This window comes from Esox lucius, chromosome 10, assembly GCF_011004845.1.
Source record: "Esox lucius isolate fEsoLuc1 chromosome 10, fEsoLuc1.pri, whole genome shotgun sequence".
Taxonomy (NCBI): Eukaryota; Metazoa; Chordata; class Actinopteri; order Esociformes; family Esocidae; genus Esox; species Esox lucius.
In genome coordinates this window covers 3,415,044-3,427,629 of record NC_047578.1, presented here as the reverse complement: position 1 = coordinate 3,427,629, position 12,586 = coordinate 3,415,044, and the positions used below count along the sequence as shown (strand labels likewise).

Sequence of the window (12,586 nt, the reverse complement as noted above, 5' to 3'; positions counted from 1 at the left end):
AGACGGGGCTAGCAGGACGTACTTGTAGGTGTGGCAAGAAGACAAGAAGAGGCGTTTCTGGTTCATTCAAGTGTGAAATAACAACAAAAAAAAGCATCTAGTCTGAGTGTAGTTTGAGACTGAGAAACTTTTCGGTGCTAATAACTTCGTTTCGGGTGCCTATGTGTATTTATTTATGGACATCCGGTAACACGTGCGGTGGACGGTAGAGGAGCGAGAGAGAGAGAGAGAGAGAGAGAGAGAGAGAGTGAGAGAGGGAGAGAGAGAGAGAGGGAGGGAGGGAGGGAGGGGGCGTCTAGGAATTGTCGGAAGTCGCAAGTGAGCAGCGCAACTAAAATACAACTTAATGTTATTGACTTTGCCTATGGTGGTACAAACTGTGTGAACGCGAAGCTGGGACGGTGGACTCATTGGAGACGAAGCCATGACAGCGAAGGTAACCGAATAACCGCTGGACATCGAGGTATTACATTTTCACAGTTTTTTTGTTGTTTACACTTATTGCAGTGTTTTGAACTCCACTCCAATGAGCGGGATTTAGATAAGACATCTGTTTGAAGTTCTCAGCGACAGTCTCAGCCTTAAATTCAGAATGTAATGCGTTTTAGTCTGGCCAACTTCTAGCTTGTATTTATACACAACGCAAGCTATACAATTACATTACTCGTTCGAAATGTAAGTGAAGACGATGGCACAGAGATGTAGGCAATGTCGCGGTCCAGTCATGTAAGTCTCACCTATAGGCTGATATTTCGAAGCCGTACAATATATGGTTTAGCCGAGATCAAGCTGCGGGGGTGAGTGTACTGAAATCAGTGGAGTGGTTGAAAAGGTGAACCCGTTGACCAGTGCCCAATGAAATCAGTAGACCATAGCAAATTCAGAAAAGTGCATCTAATGATTGCCAGCCAGGGCCAACATCCCACCCTCTGATTTTTTTCTTTCTTTTCTCTCTCTCTCTCTCTCTCTCTCTCTCTCTCTCTCTCTAGTGCTTTCAGTAGGTTTCTCGTACATTTGAATATCAACGAATACAAGTGTTTTGCAAGATTTCACATTTATGCACAGCATGCAGCGATGTACACGAGCCGTTGCGATCGTACGTGCACAGCCGATCACCCCTTGGCTCCTGCCCATGTTTGTGTCCCTGTTAGTGCCCTTTCTTAGCATAATGTAATACTTTTAACACTGGGCTCTGGTTCAAAGCGGCTCACTGTGTAGGGAAAGGGGTGTTGTTTGGGACAGGCGGCGTGTTTATTGCTGCTGGTGTGCGGTGGGCACGTCGAAGTGGCTACTCTTTAGCTTGTAACACAGGACCGAGGCACACATTGCACAAACCTTCGTCCTGTTGCCAAACTTTGTACTTTCACCGCTCGCACGAGTAAATGTGTTTCGGTGACATTTTCAGCGGACATTTCGTGAAAGCAGCTATTGCTCTTAGATTGTTGTGGATTTTTCAAGTCAGACCTTTTCTCTTTCACATTCAAAGTGACAGCTGTAGGTGTATCGCTCTGTTACCGCGGGGGACTTGACTCTGACGTTGGCAGCTTCGTTTAAAGGCATCACTAATTTGATACAGTACACTGTGCCCCTGAGGAATTGACCCATTTTTTTGTTTGTCCAATTCTATCTCCTCTGTCCTCTCACTCCCTTCTGTCGGTTCCACTTCACAAGCTGTTCTCTGCTGAGGTTCCCTGCAGCATCTGTACGGCTCCGTTCCATTCACCTTTTGGGGCGTCCCTTCTTTTTTCTCTCCTCCACACTTCCTCAATTGTCTGGGGCACCCCTTTCTTGCCCCTCTCATCCTCCACCTGTACCTCCATCTCTTCACCCGTGCCTGTATCCTTCGGTCCGACGGAGCCGCGATGCGTCGGTTCAGCTCGGAGGGCTCCCTGCTGGGCATGGACTTCCTGCCACGGCAGAAAGTGGCGCTGAAGGACCATCACCGGGACGAGGAGTCAGGCACCTACACCCCGTACCGGGAGGGCGGCAAACCGGACGGAAGGCCCGACAATCTACCCCCCATCATCCTCGAGCCCGGAGACGCCGCTGGGAATGTGCCGGAGCGGGCCGAGCTGAACAAGGAGCACAGCGTCAGCGTGGAGAACCTCACGGGCCTGGCTCACCTGGGCGTGGGGAACCTCAGCGAGGGCTGCAGGGCGTACAGTGACGGGCAGCTGGCGCCCGCGTTGACCGGGGGTAGCATGGAGAGTGTGGGCCAGGGGGGCCAGCCGCCACCCTCCCCGTCATACTCGGCCGACAGTCCCAACCACTTCTCCTTCAAGTCTCAGCAACGGCACCACGCCAGGGCCAAGCTGTCGGCGGCCAAGCTGCACCTGAAAAGCCTCTTCGGACAGGTAAAGAGTCCCGGGGAGGCCTGGTCAGTTAAGCGAATTTTGATCCCTGATGCTCAGAAAGTCAGCGAGCCTTAACCGAAACCGTTGCTGTGGGAAGGGTCAAAGTTCACAAATGGCCATCGTGCTGTAAATGTGTACCAGTGGTCTGGCTTTGACCCCGAAGTGACAGTAGGGCCCGGTGGGACACGGCGTTGGCCCACTTGGATAGGCAAAGGAAAGTCTGAACCTTCTGGGTTAAAAATACCAGGGTAAATCCCGCATGAAAGTGCACCAGCGGTTGTTTGTGGTCTCTTTGACTGTGTTCTTAGGGTATTGAATATTAGTTAAAGCCTGTTAATGTTTGATGGCTGTCGGCCGAGTGTTTTCCCTCTTCCTCTTATGTGCCGCGTGCTCACCTTGAGCATCCAACAGATAGTGCTACTGATAAAGCAAGCTGCTGTTTGAAGTCAAGGTGGTCCATCGCTGAGTGACTCGCCGTGTTCGTGTTCTTCACATACTTCACTAGGTCATACGCAGAGTTGGAAAGTGTTTAGATAATCAAATGATATTCAGTCAGGGCTAATGGCACACATTTCACTAACTGCGGTCAAATATTTACCTGAATATTTGCATGCTTACAATTTTTGTGTCTCAAAACTGTTTAATTGCTTCTTTTCAAATGTTTTAAATAACAAGGATTGTAACGTTCCATACATTTTCATAATGGAATGTCTGACTCTGGTAAATAGCAATGGCTACAACTAATGATGAATAGCCCCCTTTTCTGCGATCTTGCCTTTCTCTTTGGTGAAGTTGGAATATTTTCTGCTTTGGAATCCAGGATGTTTTTAGTGACAGGTAAATATAACTGAAACAGAGCTTCCTTATATGTTACATTACAAACAAGACTAAAACCGTAGCGTGTGTGTGTGTGTGTGTGTGTGTGTGTGTGAAGTGTGTGTGTGTGTGTGTTGACTGCCTAGTAAAATAATTGTCTCCATGTTTCAGAGTCCTCATTCATCCCATTCCAACTTGTTTAACCCAGAACAGAAAGAGCAGAAAGACCGGTACGTTTGTCAAGTGATTGACTTCTTATCATTGGTATTCAGTAACCGCACAGTTACTGGTGTCTGTGCTAATCTGTCCACAATCGCCCTAGCCCGTTCCCCAAGCTGTTTAACCTTCATTCCAACTCTGTAGTTATTTGGCATGATAGCACAGGTATGCTTGCAATAAGGCCACAATAGCCTGGGGATGAGGTTAGTCACTAAGAGGTTTTAATAAGACATTTGTAAGAGCAGACCCTTTAATAGTTCATAGGTTAGTGTCATCTTCGCTTGCTTTCCAGGTGACACCCTCTTTCCTGTACACTACATATTGTTTGACTGGGGGAATTGGGTGCCATTTTTGAAGGTTTCAGTTTGAAAGTACATCATCCACCCGCAGGGTTAAACACATACTGTGCCAACCAGTTCTGGAAATGAGGGCTGTGTAATCATGAAATCGCACCCAACCAAACCCAAAACTTCCTCTGAACTTCCTCCTACAGTGCTAAAGAGAGGAGGTCTCGCCTCCCGTTCCTGCGCCAATGGAGTGAAGTGGGCCACAGCAAGGCCAGGTTCAACCGGGAGGAACTCGATAAGTGGGCCGAGTCGCTGAATGCCCTTCTGGCCAGTCGGAGTGAGTAGAATTGGTATCTGTTCATGTGTGTAGTAGCGCACAGGTTTTCCCATCATCGTGATTATGGCTTTGCCTCACCGTAGATCGGGGCACATCCAGCCAGGCCATTTGTATATCACACAGCATGCTCAACTAGGACATTTGCGGCAAACTACTCGCATTAATGAGCGCGCATCTCCATGCAAATGACCACAGTTGAGCTTGCAGGCACCCATACCAACACAAGGAGTCGCTACGGCGCAACGAGGCAATGCAACCTCGACCAACATCCGTTCCACCTGATGGAGGCTTCTGCCGGACCAAGTGCAGCCAGTATGTCAATGGAAACCTACAAAACAAGCTGTATTTCAGTGGGACTAAGTAGTAAAGCCAAACCTAAACCATTAGGCTGACCTTTCCCTTTGGCCCTTCTCCATACAGGTAGATGCAGTCTGGCAGGTGAGCTTAAATTCTTCCTGATTCTGATTTCTGATTCTGAGCTGCCTCCTCCCAACACATCCACAGGATCGACGTTGTTGGGCCGGGGTCATTTCGCCAACCCAGAACACAAATCTGCAGAGTCAAGGGCTCTAGGTCCACCCACTGGAGGTTTTTGTCAAGTCTACCAGACAAACGTCCCCATTTCCGCTCAAGAAACGTTTTAAACATGCACAAATCTGACGAATTGCCATTTGTCCAAATGATCTGTGGCAAAAAAGGAATGCAAACATTTTCATAATAACCTTGTTGTTCGTGAGTCGGCGCGTCCCACAGTCTGCTGACAGAGGTATGCGATGAGGACAAAGGGCAGGAGCCCGTCTCATGTCCTAATCTTTTTTTCTTCTATCTCCGCTCACGACTGTCTTGCAGCGCATTGTGATTGCCAGCGTCACAGGGCCGTGTTGAGTAGCGTTGTTTACCACAGGGTTTCTGTGTGTCGCGTCATGAAGCCGAGCACAGCACACGCTAATTTCTCACCCGCCCCGACCGGTCATAAATGGCACTCTGCGCACAGCGTAGCACACTACATGTGACCAGGGTCAATAGGGAATTGGGTTCCATTTTCACTCTCCTAGTGAGTCAGACTCCGTAAATATTTTACTGTCCGTTTAATTGAAAACGGACGTGTACTTGATGAACACCTCAGAGGGGGAGTGTTGACCTTGGATTAGGTACCCAGTACACGCACGGGATATAAAGCATTACAGTGATTTTAGATCCTCTGAATTCCTCAGTGAGTGCAGTTACAGTCCCCTGGTTGGCTGTTGCACTTGGTACAGTAAGTCCCCTGGTTGGCTGTTGCACTTGGTACAGTATGTCCTCTGGTTGGCACTTGCACTTGGTACAGTAAGTCCCCTGGTTGGCTGTTGCACTTGGTACAGTATGTCCTCTGGTTGGCAGTTGCCATGGGTGGTAACTTTGAACCGTCATAAGAAAGTATGGCCTACGTTCCAAGTGGCACCCTATTCACCATGTAGTGCACTGCTTTTGGCAAAAGGTAGTGTACCAAAAGGTAGTGTACTAAGTAAGGAGTGGGTGTCATTTGGGACACACCCAGTTACTGAGGAAAACAGTCATTGCCAGTCGTTGGCTGTTGTGACATTGCAATCATGAAGTTTGTTGCCTTTATCTAAGTCATCAAAATAGCAGCGGAGGGTTGTCCCAGGAACGCACCACTGCTAGTTCCAGGAAAGCTTTAAAAGTGGGCTTGGCCTCCAAGAATGTTTGAAGTTATATCATTACTGTCCTAATGACGTCACTGTCCGTTTAAGATAAGCAGTAGGTTGTCATGGTTACGCTTGTCTCAACACACCCCACTTTGTAATGCAGCCCTACAGGAAGGTGGGTCAGTGAACAACCATGTATGCTTGTTTATACAGTGGGCCTCTCTCTGTCTCTCTAACTCTCTCTTTGTCTCTCTAACTCTCTCTGTGTCTCTTTAACTCTCTCTGTGTCTCTCTAACTCTCTCTTTGTCTCTCTGACTCTCTCTTTGTCTCTCTAACTCTGTCTGTGTCTCTCTAACTCTCTCTGTGTCTCTAATTCTCTGTGACTCTCTCTTTGTTACTCTGACATTCTCCCTCTGTTTCTCTCCCTGTATCTCTCTCTCTCTGTCCACCTCTCTCTGTCCCGATCTCTGTCTAGGGTCAAGTTGTTACTGGCTGGTGAGACAGCCTGACGTGTGGCGTAGTCAACAAGCGCCTCCCTCAGGTGGGCGTGGCACCTGAAAAAGCTTAGTGAGGTTGTTAGTAGATTGACCTTGTTTTCAAAGGTGGTGACCTGACTGACCTTGTGGTTGGACATGGAAATGGGGGTAAAGTTGAATGGCTTGGTGCAGGTGCAAATGCAGTTGTGCTCATAAGTTTGCATACCCTGGGAGAAATGTTGGCATTGATTTAGAAAAAAAAGCTTATTTTATTTAAGGATAGTGATCATATGAAGCCATTTATTATCACATAGTTGTTTGGATCCTTTTTAAATCATAATGATAACAAAATTCACCCAAATGGCCCTGATCAAAAGTTTATTTACCCTTGAATGTTTGGCCTTGTTACAGACACAAAAGGTGACACACACAGGTGAAAATGGCAGTTAAAGGTGAATTTCCCACAGCTGTGGCTTTTTAAATTGCAATTAGTGTCTGTGTATAAATAGTGAATGAGTTTGTTAGCTCTCATGTGGATACACTGAGCAGGTTAGATACTGAGCCATGGGGAGTAGAAAATAATTGTTAAAGAGCTGCGTAACAAGGTAATAGAACTTTATAAAGATGGAAAATAATATAAAAAGATATCCAAAGCCTTGCAAATGCCAGTCAGTAATGTTTAATCACTTATTAATAAGTAGAAAATTCAGAGATCTCTTGATACCAAGCCAATGTCAGGTAGACCAAGAAAGATTTCTGTCAAAGCTGCCAGAAGATTTCTTCAGGATACAAAGAAAAACCCACAGGTAACCTCAGGAGAAATGCAGGCTGCTCTGGAAAAAGACGGTGTGGTTGTTTCAAGGAGCACAATACGACGATATTTGAAAAAAAATTAGCTGCATGGTCGAGTTGCCAGAAAGAAGCCTTTACTGTGCCAATGCCACAAAAATGCCTGGTTACAATATGCCCGACCACACCTTGACACACCTCACAGCCTCTGGCACACTCATTTGGAGTGACGAAACCAAAATAGAGCTTTATGGTCACAACTATAAGCGCTATGTTTGGAGAGGGTCAACAAGGCCTATAGTGAACAGAATACCAACCCCACTGTGAAGCATGGTGGTAGCTCACTGATGTTGTTTTGGGGGTGTGTGAGCTCTAAAGGCAAGGGGAATCTTGTGAAAATGTATGGCAAGATGAATGCAGCATGTTATCAGAAAATACTGGCAGACAGTTTGCATTCTTCGGCACGAAAGCTGCGCATGGGACACTCTTGGACTTTCCAGCACGACAATGACCCAAAGCACAAGGCCAACCCAAAGTTGACCCTCCAGTGGTTACAGCAGAAAAAGGTGAAGGTTCTGGAGTGGCCATCACAGTCTCCTGACCTTAATATCATTGTGCCACTCTGGGGAGATCTCAAATGTGTGGTTCATGCAAGACAACCAAAGATTTTGCATGACCTGGAGGCATTTTGCCAAGACGAATGGGTAGCTATACCACCTGCAAGAATTCGGGGCCTCATAGACAACTATTACAACAGACTGCACTCTGTCATTGATGCTAAAGGGGCAATACACAGTTTTAAGAACTAAGGGTATGCAGACTTTTGAACAGGGGTCAGTTCATTTTTTCTTTGTTGCCATGTTTTCTTTTATGATTGTGCCATTTTGTTATAACCTGCAGTTGAATGTGAATCCCATAAGAAATAAAAGACGTGTTTTGCATGCTCACTCATGTTTTCTTTACAAATGGTACATATATTACCAATTCTCCAAGGGAATGCAAACGTTTGAGCAAAACTGTGTATATACAACTCTGGAAAAATTTAGGAGACCAGTGCAAAACATTTTGAAAAAATTGGTGTAGAACAAAAGCGTTCAATTTGCAGTGGTCTCTTAATTTTAACCCTTCTGTTCCTCACTCAAAACCTTCCTTTTCAACTTTTTTGGAAAGTTGCAGTGGTCTCTTATTTTTTTCTGGAGCTGTATATATATATATACCTATAGATAAAGTGTCTTCGGAAACTGTCAGGCTTTTGTGGTCGAGTGGCTCTACAGAAGCCAGTTTTGAGTAAAAGGCATATGACACGCCATTTGAAGCACTGAACTGGAGGACTAAAATGATCTGGTCTGATGAGACAGAAATCTAACCGTTAGGCCTGAATGCCAAGCGCTCCGTTACACTCATCCCCTGGATAAGACTTGGCCTATGGAGAGGCAGGGCTGTTGAGTCATAGTCAAAGCTTTGTTTTCCATACATGTTGAATGGTAATGTGTCGTCAGCCGACTGCGAGGACACCAACAATATGCCTTAATGTTATAATGAACACATAATAAATACACACTATCAACCTTAGTTCCATAAAATAGAATCCTTTTTGTGGAGAAATCAAAGTTCAAAGCTTCTATCAGTTATATTATATACACACACACACACACACACACACACACACACACACACATACACATACACCTACCTAATCTTGAATGTATCGTGTAAACACTCCACTGTTGTAAACTCAAGTCCACTACTTCTCAGCAGAGCAGTATGTGGCCTAGTTCCAAGGAGTACACTATAAAGGAACTACAGTGGCATTTTGGACCCAGGCAGGGCTGACGTTAATGTGTCCTGTACTACTGGAGTTGTCCTCTGTCTCTGCCTGTTTCCCAGACCAAGTGAATCCTAGTCCCGACCCAAAAGGCCCTGAGAAACAAAATTGGCTCTGTGAATGATTCATTCGATGGCCCCAAAAGTTATAACATAAAAAAAATTACACACTGTTTATCAAGCACTTTCGTGTAATGTTGCAGGAGAATGTTCCCAGAACGCAGTTTGTGATAACGTTAGGCCAGATCGATTTGAGGTCCCCGATAAAGCCACAGGCCCCCCTCCCATTCTGACATATGAGCTGGATGGGCTAGAACTACCGTCTTTAGCTCCCCCTGGGTCAGTGGTCGTGGTCGGACCGGAACCCACACCAGGCAGGGGAGCGGCTGGTCAGGAGGCGCACAGTGGTGCAACGACGGTATCCAGAGAAGACCTGGCGTAGAACGTCGAATTTCTTCAGTTGGGAGTCACTTTTGCGCCCTGTGGACAGTGTGGGGTGGATTTGCGATATGCTGGGAAACCTGTTGCAGCTGGGGGGGGGGGGGTGGTGTCTTGTTGCACAGGGTTGCAGCTGAATCGGGTCGATCGGATCTAGATCCGGTGCAATAAGCTTGGTGACAATATTTCGTACTTTGTTTTGCATTGGTTGTTGCATCGGGTGGCTGAAATGAAATCTGTTAAACGGTTATGAAATTTTGTTCAGCGTTACCCGGGCCGTGTTCTCTGGTTTGCTTTTACAGACATTGTGCAAACCCAAAATCTTACACAACATTTCGGTGTAATTGTAATGAACTCTTTAAGGATATTTAATAAAAACAGATGTCCTATTGTAGTACATTACCTGAACCCTCAGGACAAGCCTAAATGTGTCAAGGTCACCAACCCCCTATTGGGGCACATTGGTTCCAGTTTATCCGTTGGCCAGCTTGTGAACAGCAGAGTACTCTAACCACTGTCAGCAATCCACTGTGTTCCTTCCTTTCTTTCCCCACCCTCACGCTCTTCAGTGGCTTTGCGCAAAGAAAATATGTTGCAACCCGCTGTCCAAGCAGAAACAAGAAGTGTGTGAGAATACAGGGGGGAGGAGGGGGGGGAGGGTGGGGGAGGGTGTGGTGCGTGTTAATTAACATAATTAATGAATGTAAATAATTTAAAATGTACTAGAAAAACATCTTATTATTGATTAGATCTTTACAGTGTCATTATCTTTTATGTTTTGTATTTGTGTGAACATTTACACACGCTCCCTTGTCATTGCTTTGTGTGCGTATATGTGACCGGGGATAGCCCACCCTCGTCTTCCTCTGCTGTGACATTGTAAGGGTGGTATTCAAACCCTTACGCTCTTCCTCCCGTCCTCCAGCGGGCGTGTCTGTCTTCGGGGCATTCCTTCGCTCAGAGTTCAGCGAGGAGAATCTGCAGTTCTACCTGGCCTGTGAGCAGTACAGGAACTCATCCAACAACTTCAGCCTCCACCGCCGGGCCAAGGAAATCACTGCCACCTACATAGAGACGGGGGCGCCGCGAGAGGTAAACACCCTTGGTCGACCCCTTGTCGGGCTGGTGGGCCAACCCTTCTCAGGGTCTATAAATGGGCTTGGAGGCGCGGTGGATTGGGCGTCAGACTTCTAAGCAGAATTCATGAATGTTGTGGGTTGAAGGTTGTGGGTTCGAGTCCCACCAAAATGAAAACGTATCATTCAGCATCTGCATCTATCCAACTGATCTGGAACCAGTTCATTTACCCTCCCCTGCCACCCATCCCCCCCTCTACCCCCCCACTCCCCTGTTCCCCCTTCTCCCCGCCCTCCCTTGATTTCTCCTCAGGTGAACTTGGACAGTAAGACTCGAGAATTGACTCGGCAGCTCCTGCAGGCTCCGTCCCACACGTCACTGTCCCACGCCCAGAAGCGCATCTACTCCCTCCTGGACACCGACTGTTACCCCCGCTTCCTCCAGTCCCCCATCTACCTCACCCTGCTCCATGAAGCCGACTAGAGGCCGACGGCTCCATTCACTCAGTGCGCCCGGACCTCGGCGGGACGCGATCGAACGTCTTCCGCCAAATTCCCCACATTTACAGACAGTGTTCATCCGTGTGCATCGTGATTGGATCGGAACCGTGCATTTTAACTGAGCCAACGTGGCTGAACTCCTATGAGATGGGTCCAATTGGGCCCTGAGGCTCGAGTCCCAGTTTCCCCCCAGCCTCCGCTCTTCTCCCAAAGTGTACACTTGCACACTTTCTTGCATGGAGTTGACCACGGCAGAATCAGCAGTCTGTCTGGCCAGCGCTTGCAGAAATGAGGGGCCGTCAGTAAGTAGAAGAGTGCAAGTGGATACATCTTTGTGTGACGGTCCACCTGTTGTAAATGTGGGTGGGATAACAGATGTAGTTGGTTCAGTTAAACAATGAAGAGTAAGGGATATAAGGGAAGGGGTTTTGGGTGTAGTCGTTCCAGTAGAGTTGATGAGCAGGGCTGTTCATTAGGGGAGGGGTTTGCATGGAAGGAGATTGTCACGCGAACAAAACAAGACTACGGGACGGGAGCCAGTTTTTTTTCCATGACTTGGCGAAAGTGAGCCCAAGGCGGGGAGAAACTATGCCGGTCTCGTTGTTTGTAATAATTAAACATCCTCTTTTCTTTTGGCCTCAGTGGCAGCAGAGTCCCCCACAATAGGTCCCCCCGCGGTCCAATGAGCACGCACGGACAGCCGCGCTGACAGAAAGGGAAAAACAGGCCAGGCAAGACGGAGCACTCTAGTTAAAAAGGTCAAAGCACTTGGAGTTACTTATGTGGTGTGGGTGGACGCCGGAGCGCTGGACTCCGGTTGTCGAGGGAAGGGGCCCAAACAATTAACATTTGTAAAGTTTGCCTAAGAATGACGTCCAGGAACTGCTTTTTTTGCGGACTGCTTTGCAAAAGGATTTCCCTCCAAAGCCCTCTTCTTAGAATCCCTCAGATCGTCTGGAAGACTAAATAATTTTTAATAATGTATCACTAGTCAATTACTTGAAATGCTTGAGTCTTGCTTCACAGTTATCGTACACAGGTATGAAAAGAAAGCTACATCAGGCCTCTGGCAGACAAAAGTCATTATCTGTTTGTATGACGCTGGTTTTGTGGACCTGCACTGCTGTGGTCCGAACAGCAGATGAACACAGACTAATTTAATTGGGCTGACCCTAGAGAGGACAGCACTTTCACTCCAGGCTCTACTGTAGATATTTTAAGCAGGAATCTGAAGGGAGTCCCACAGATAAAGGATAAAAGATTTATTTAAAGTTGTGTCATTCCTTTGTGCCTCGTTTTGTTGGTCGGACTATTTTAAAGATGAAGAAATAAATATCAGTTTTTGTACATACAACAGTAGTCCTGCTTTACTGGATCACAGTACAGAGTTATATGTAGAGGATTATATATCTAAACATTGAGTATTATTTATCTAACTATTGTGTATTATTTACCTAAAAATTAATTATTTACCTGAATATTAAGTAGTATTAACTTACAGTATCCAAACATTCTAAGGTTGCTCATAGCAACAATTTTAAATTGGTATTAGTCAGCTGACATACTTCCCACACAGGGTTGTGACATATAGAAATAGAACCAGTAGATCAGACCTCCCAGAAGTGTACTACAAAGCAAGATCAATGAGTTGTCTGCAGATTGTATTTCTACACTGAAAGTATAAATAAAATCTAAGACATCTTATGAGCTTTGGGTCATGACCGAAAGGACAAGATCCCGGATACAGGCGGCCGAAATGAGCCTTCTCCGCAGGGTGGCTGGGCGATCCCTTAGAGATGGGGTGAGAAGCTCGGTCACCCAG

General features: G+C 46.6%; 1 protein-coding gene across 8 annotated transcripts; it reads left to right on the top strand.

Annotated features, from left to right (window-relative positions):
• Positions 1 to 284: 284 nt before the first annotated feature.
• On the top strand, positions 285 to 12,118 carry si:ch211-152p11.4 (regulator of G-protein signaling 1). 8 transcript variants are annotated; one of them, XM_020050367.3, is made up of 10 exons: positions 285 to 436; positions 1,672 to 2,354; positions 3,342 to 3,400; positions 3,883 to 4,013; positions 4,209 to 4,325; positions 4,434 to 4,451; positions 6,136 to 6,201; positions 9,757 to 9,810; positions 10,113 to 10,279; positions 10,577 to 12,118. In XM_020050367.3, exons 2-10 carry the CDS (start codon positions 1,863 to 1,865, stop codon positions 10,745 to 10,747), a joined length of 1,275 nt encoding a protein of 424 aa, XP_019905926.2. In that variant the 5' UTR covers positions 285 to 436; positions 1,672 to 1,862; the 3' UTR covers positions 10,748 to 12,118. The 8 variants fall into 8 exon arrangements, with proteins under 8 accessions (XP_019905926.2, XP_028978647.1, XP_028978648.1 ...); XM_029122814.2 differs by having other exon boundaries at positions 285 to 463; XM_029122815.2 differs by lacking the exon at positions 9,757 to 9,810 and having other exon boundaries at positions 285 to 463.
• Positions 12,119 to 12,586: the final 468 nt, after the last annotated feature.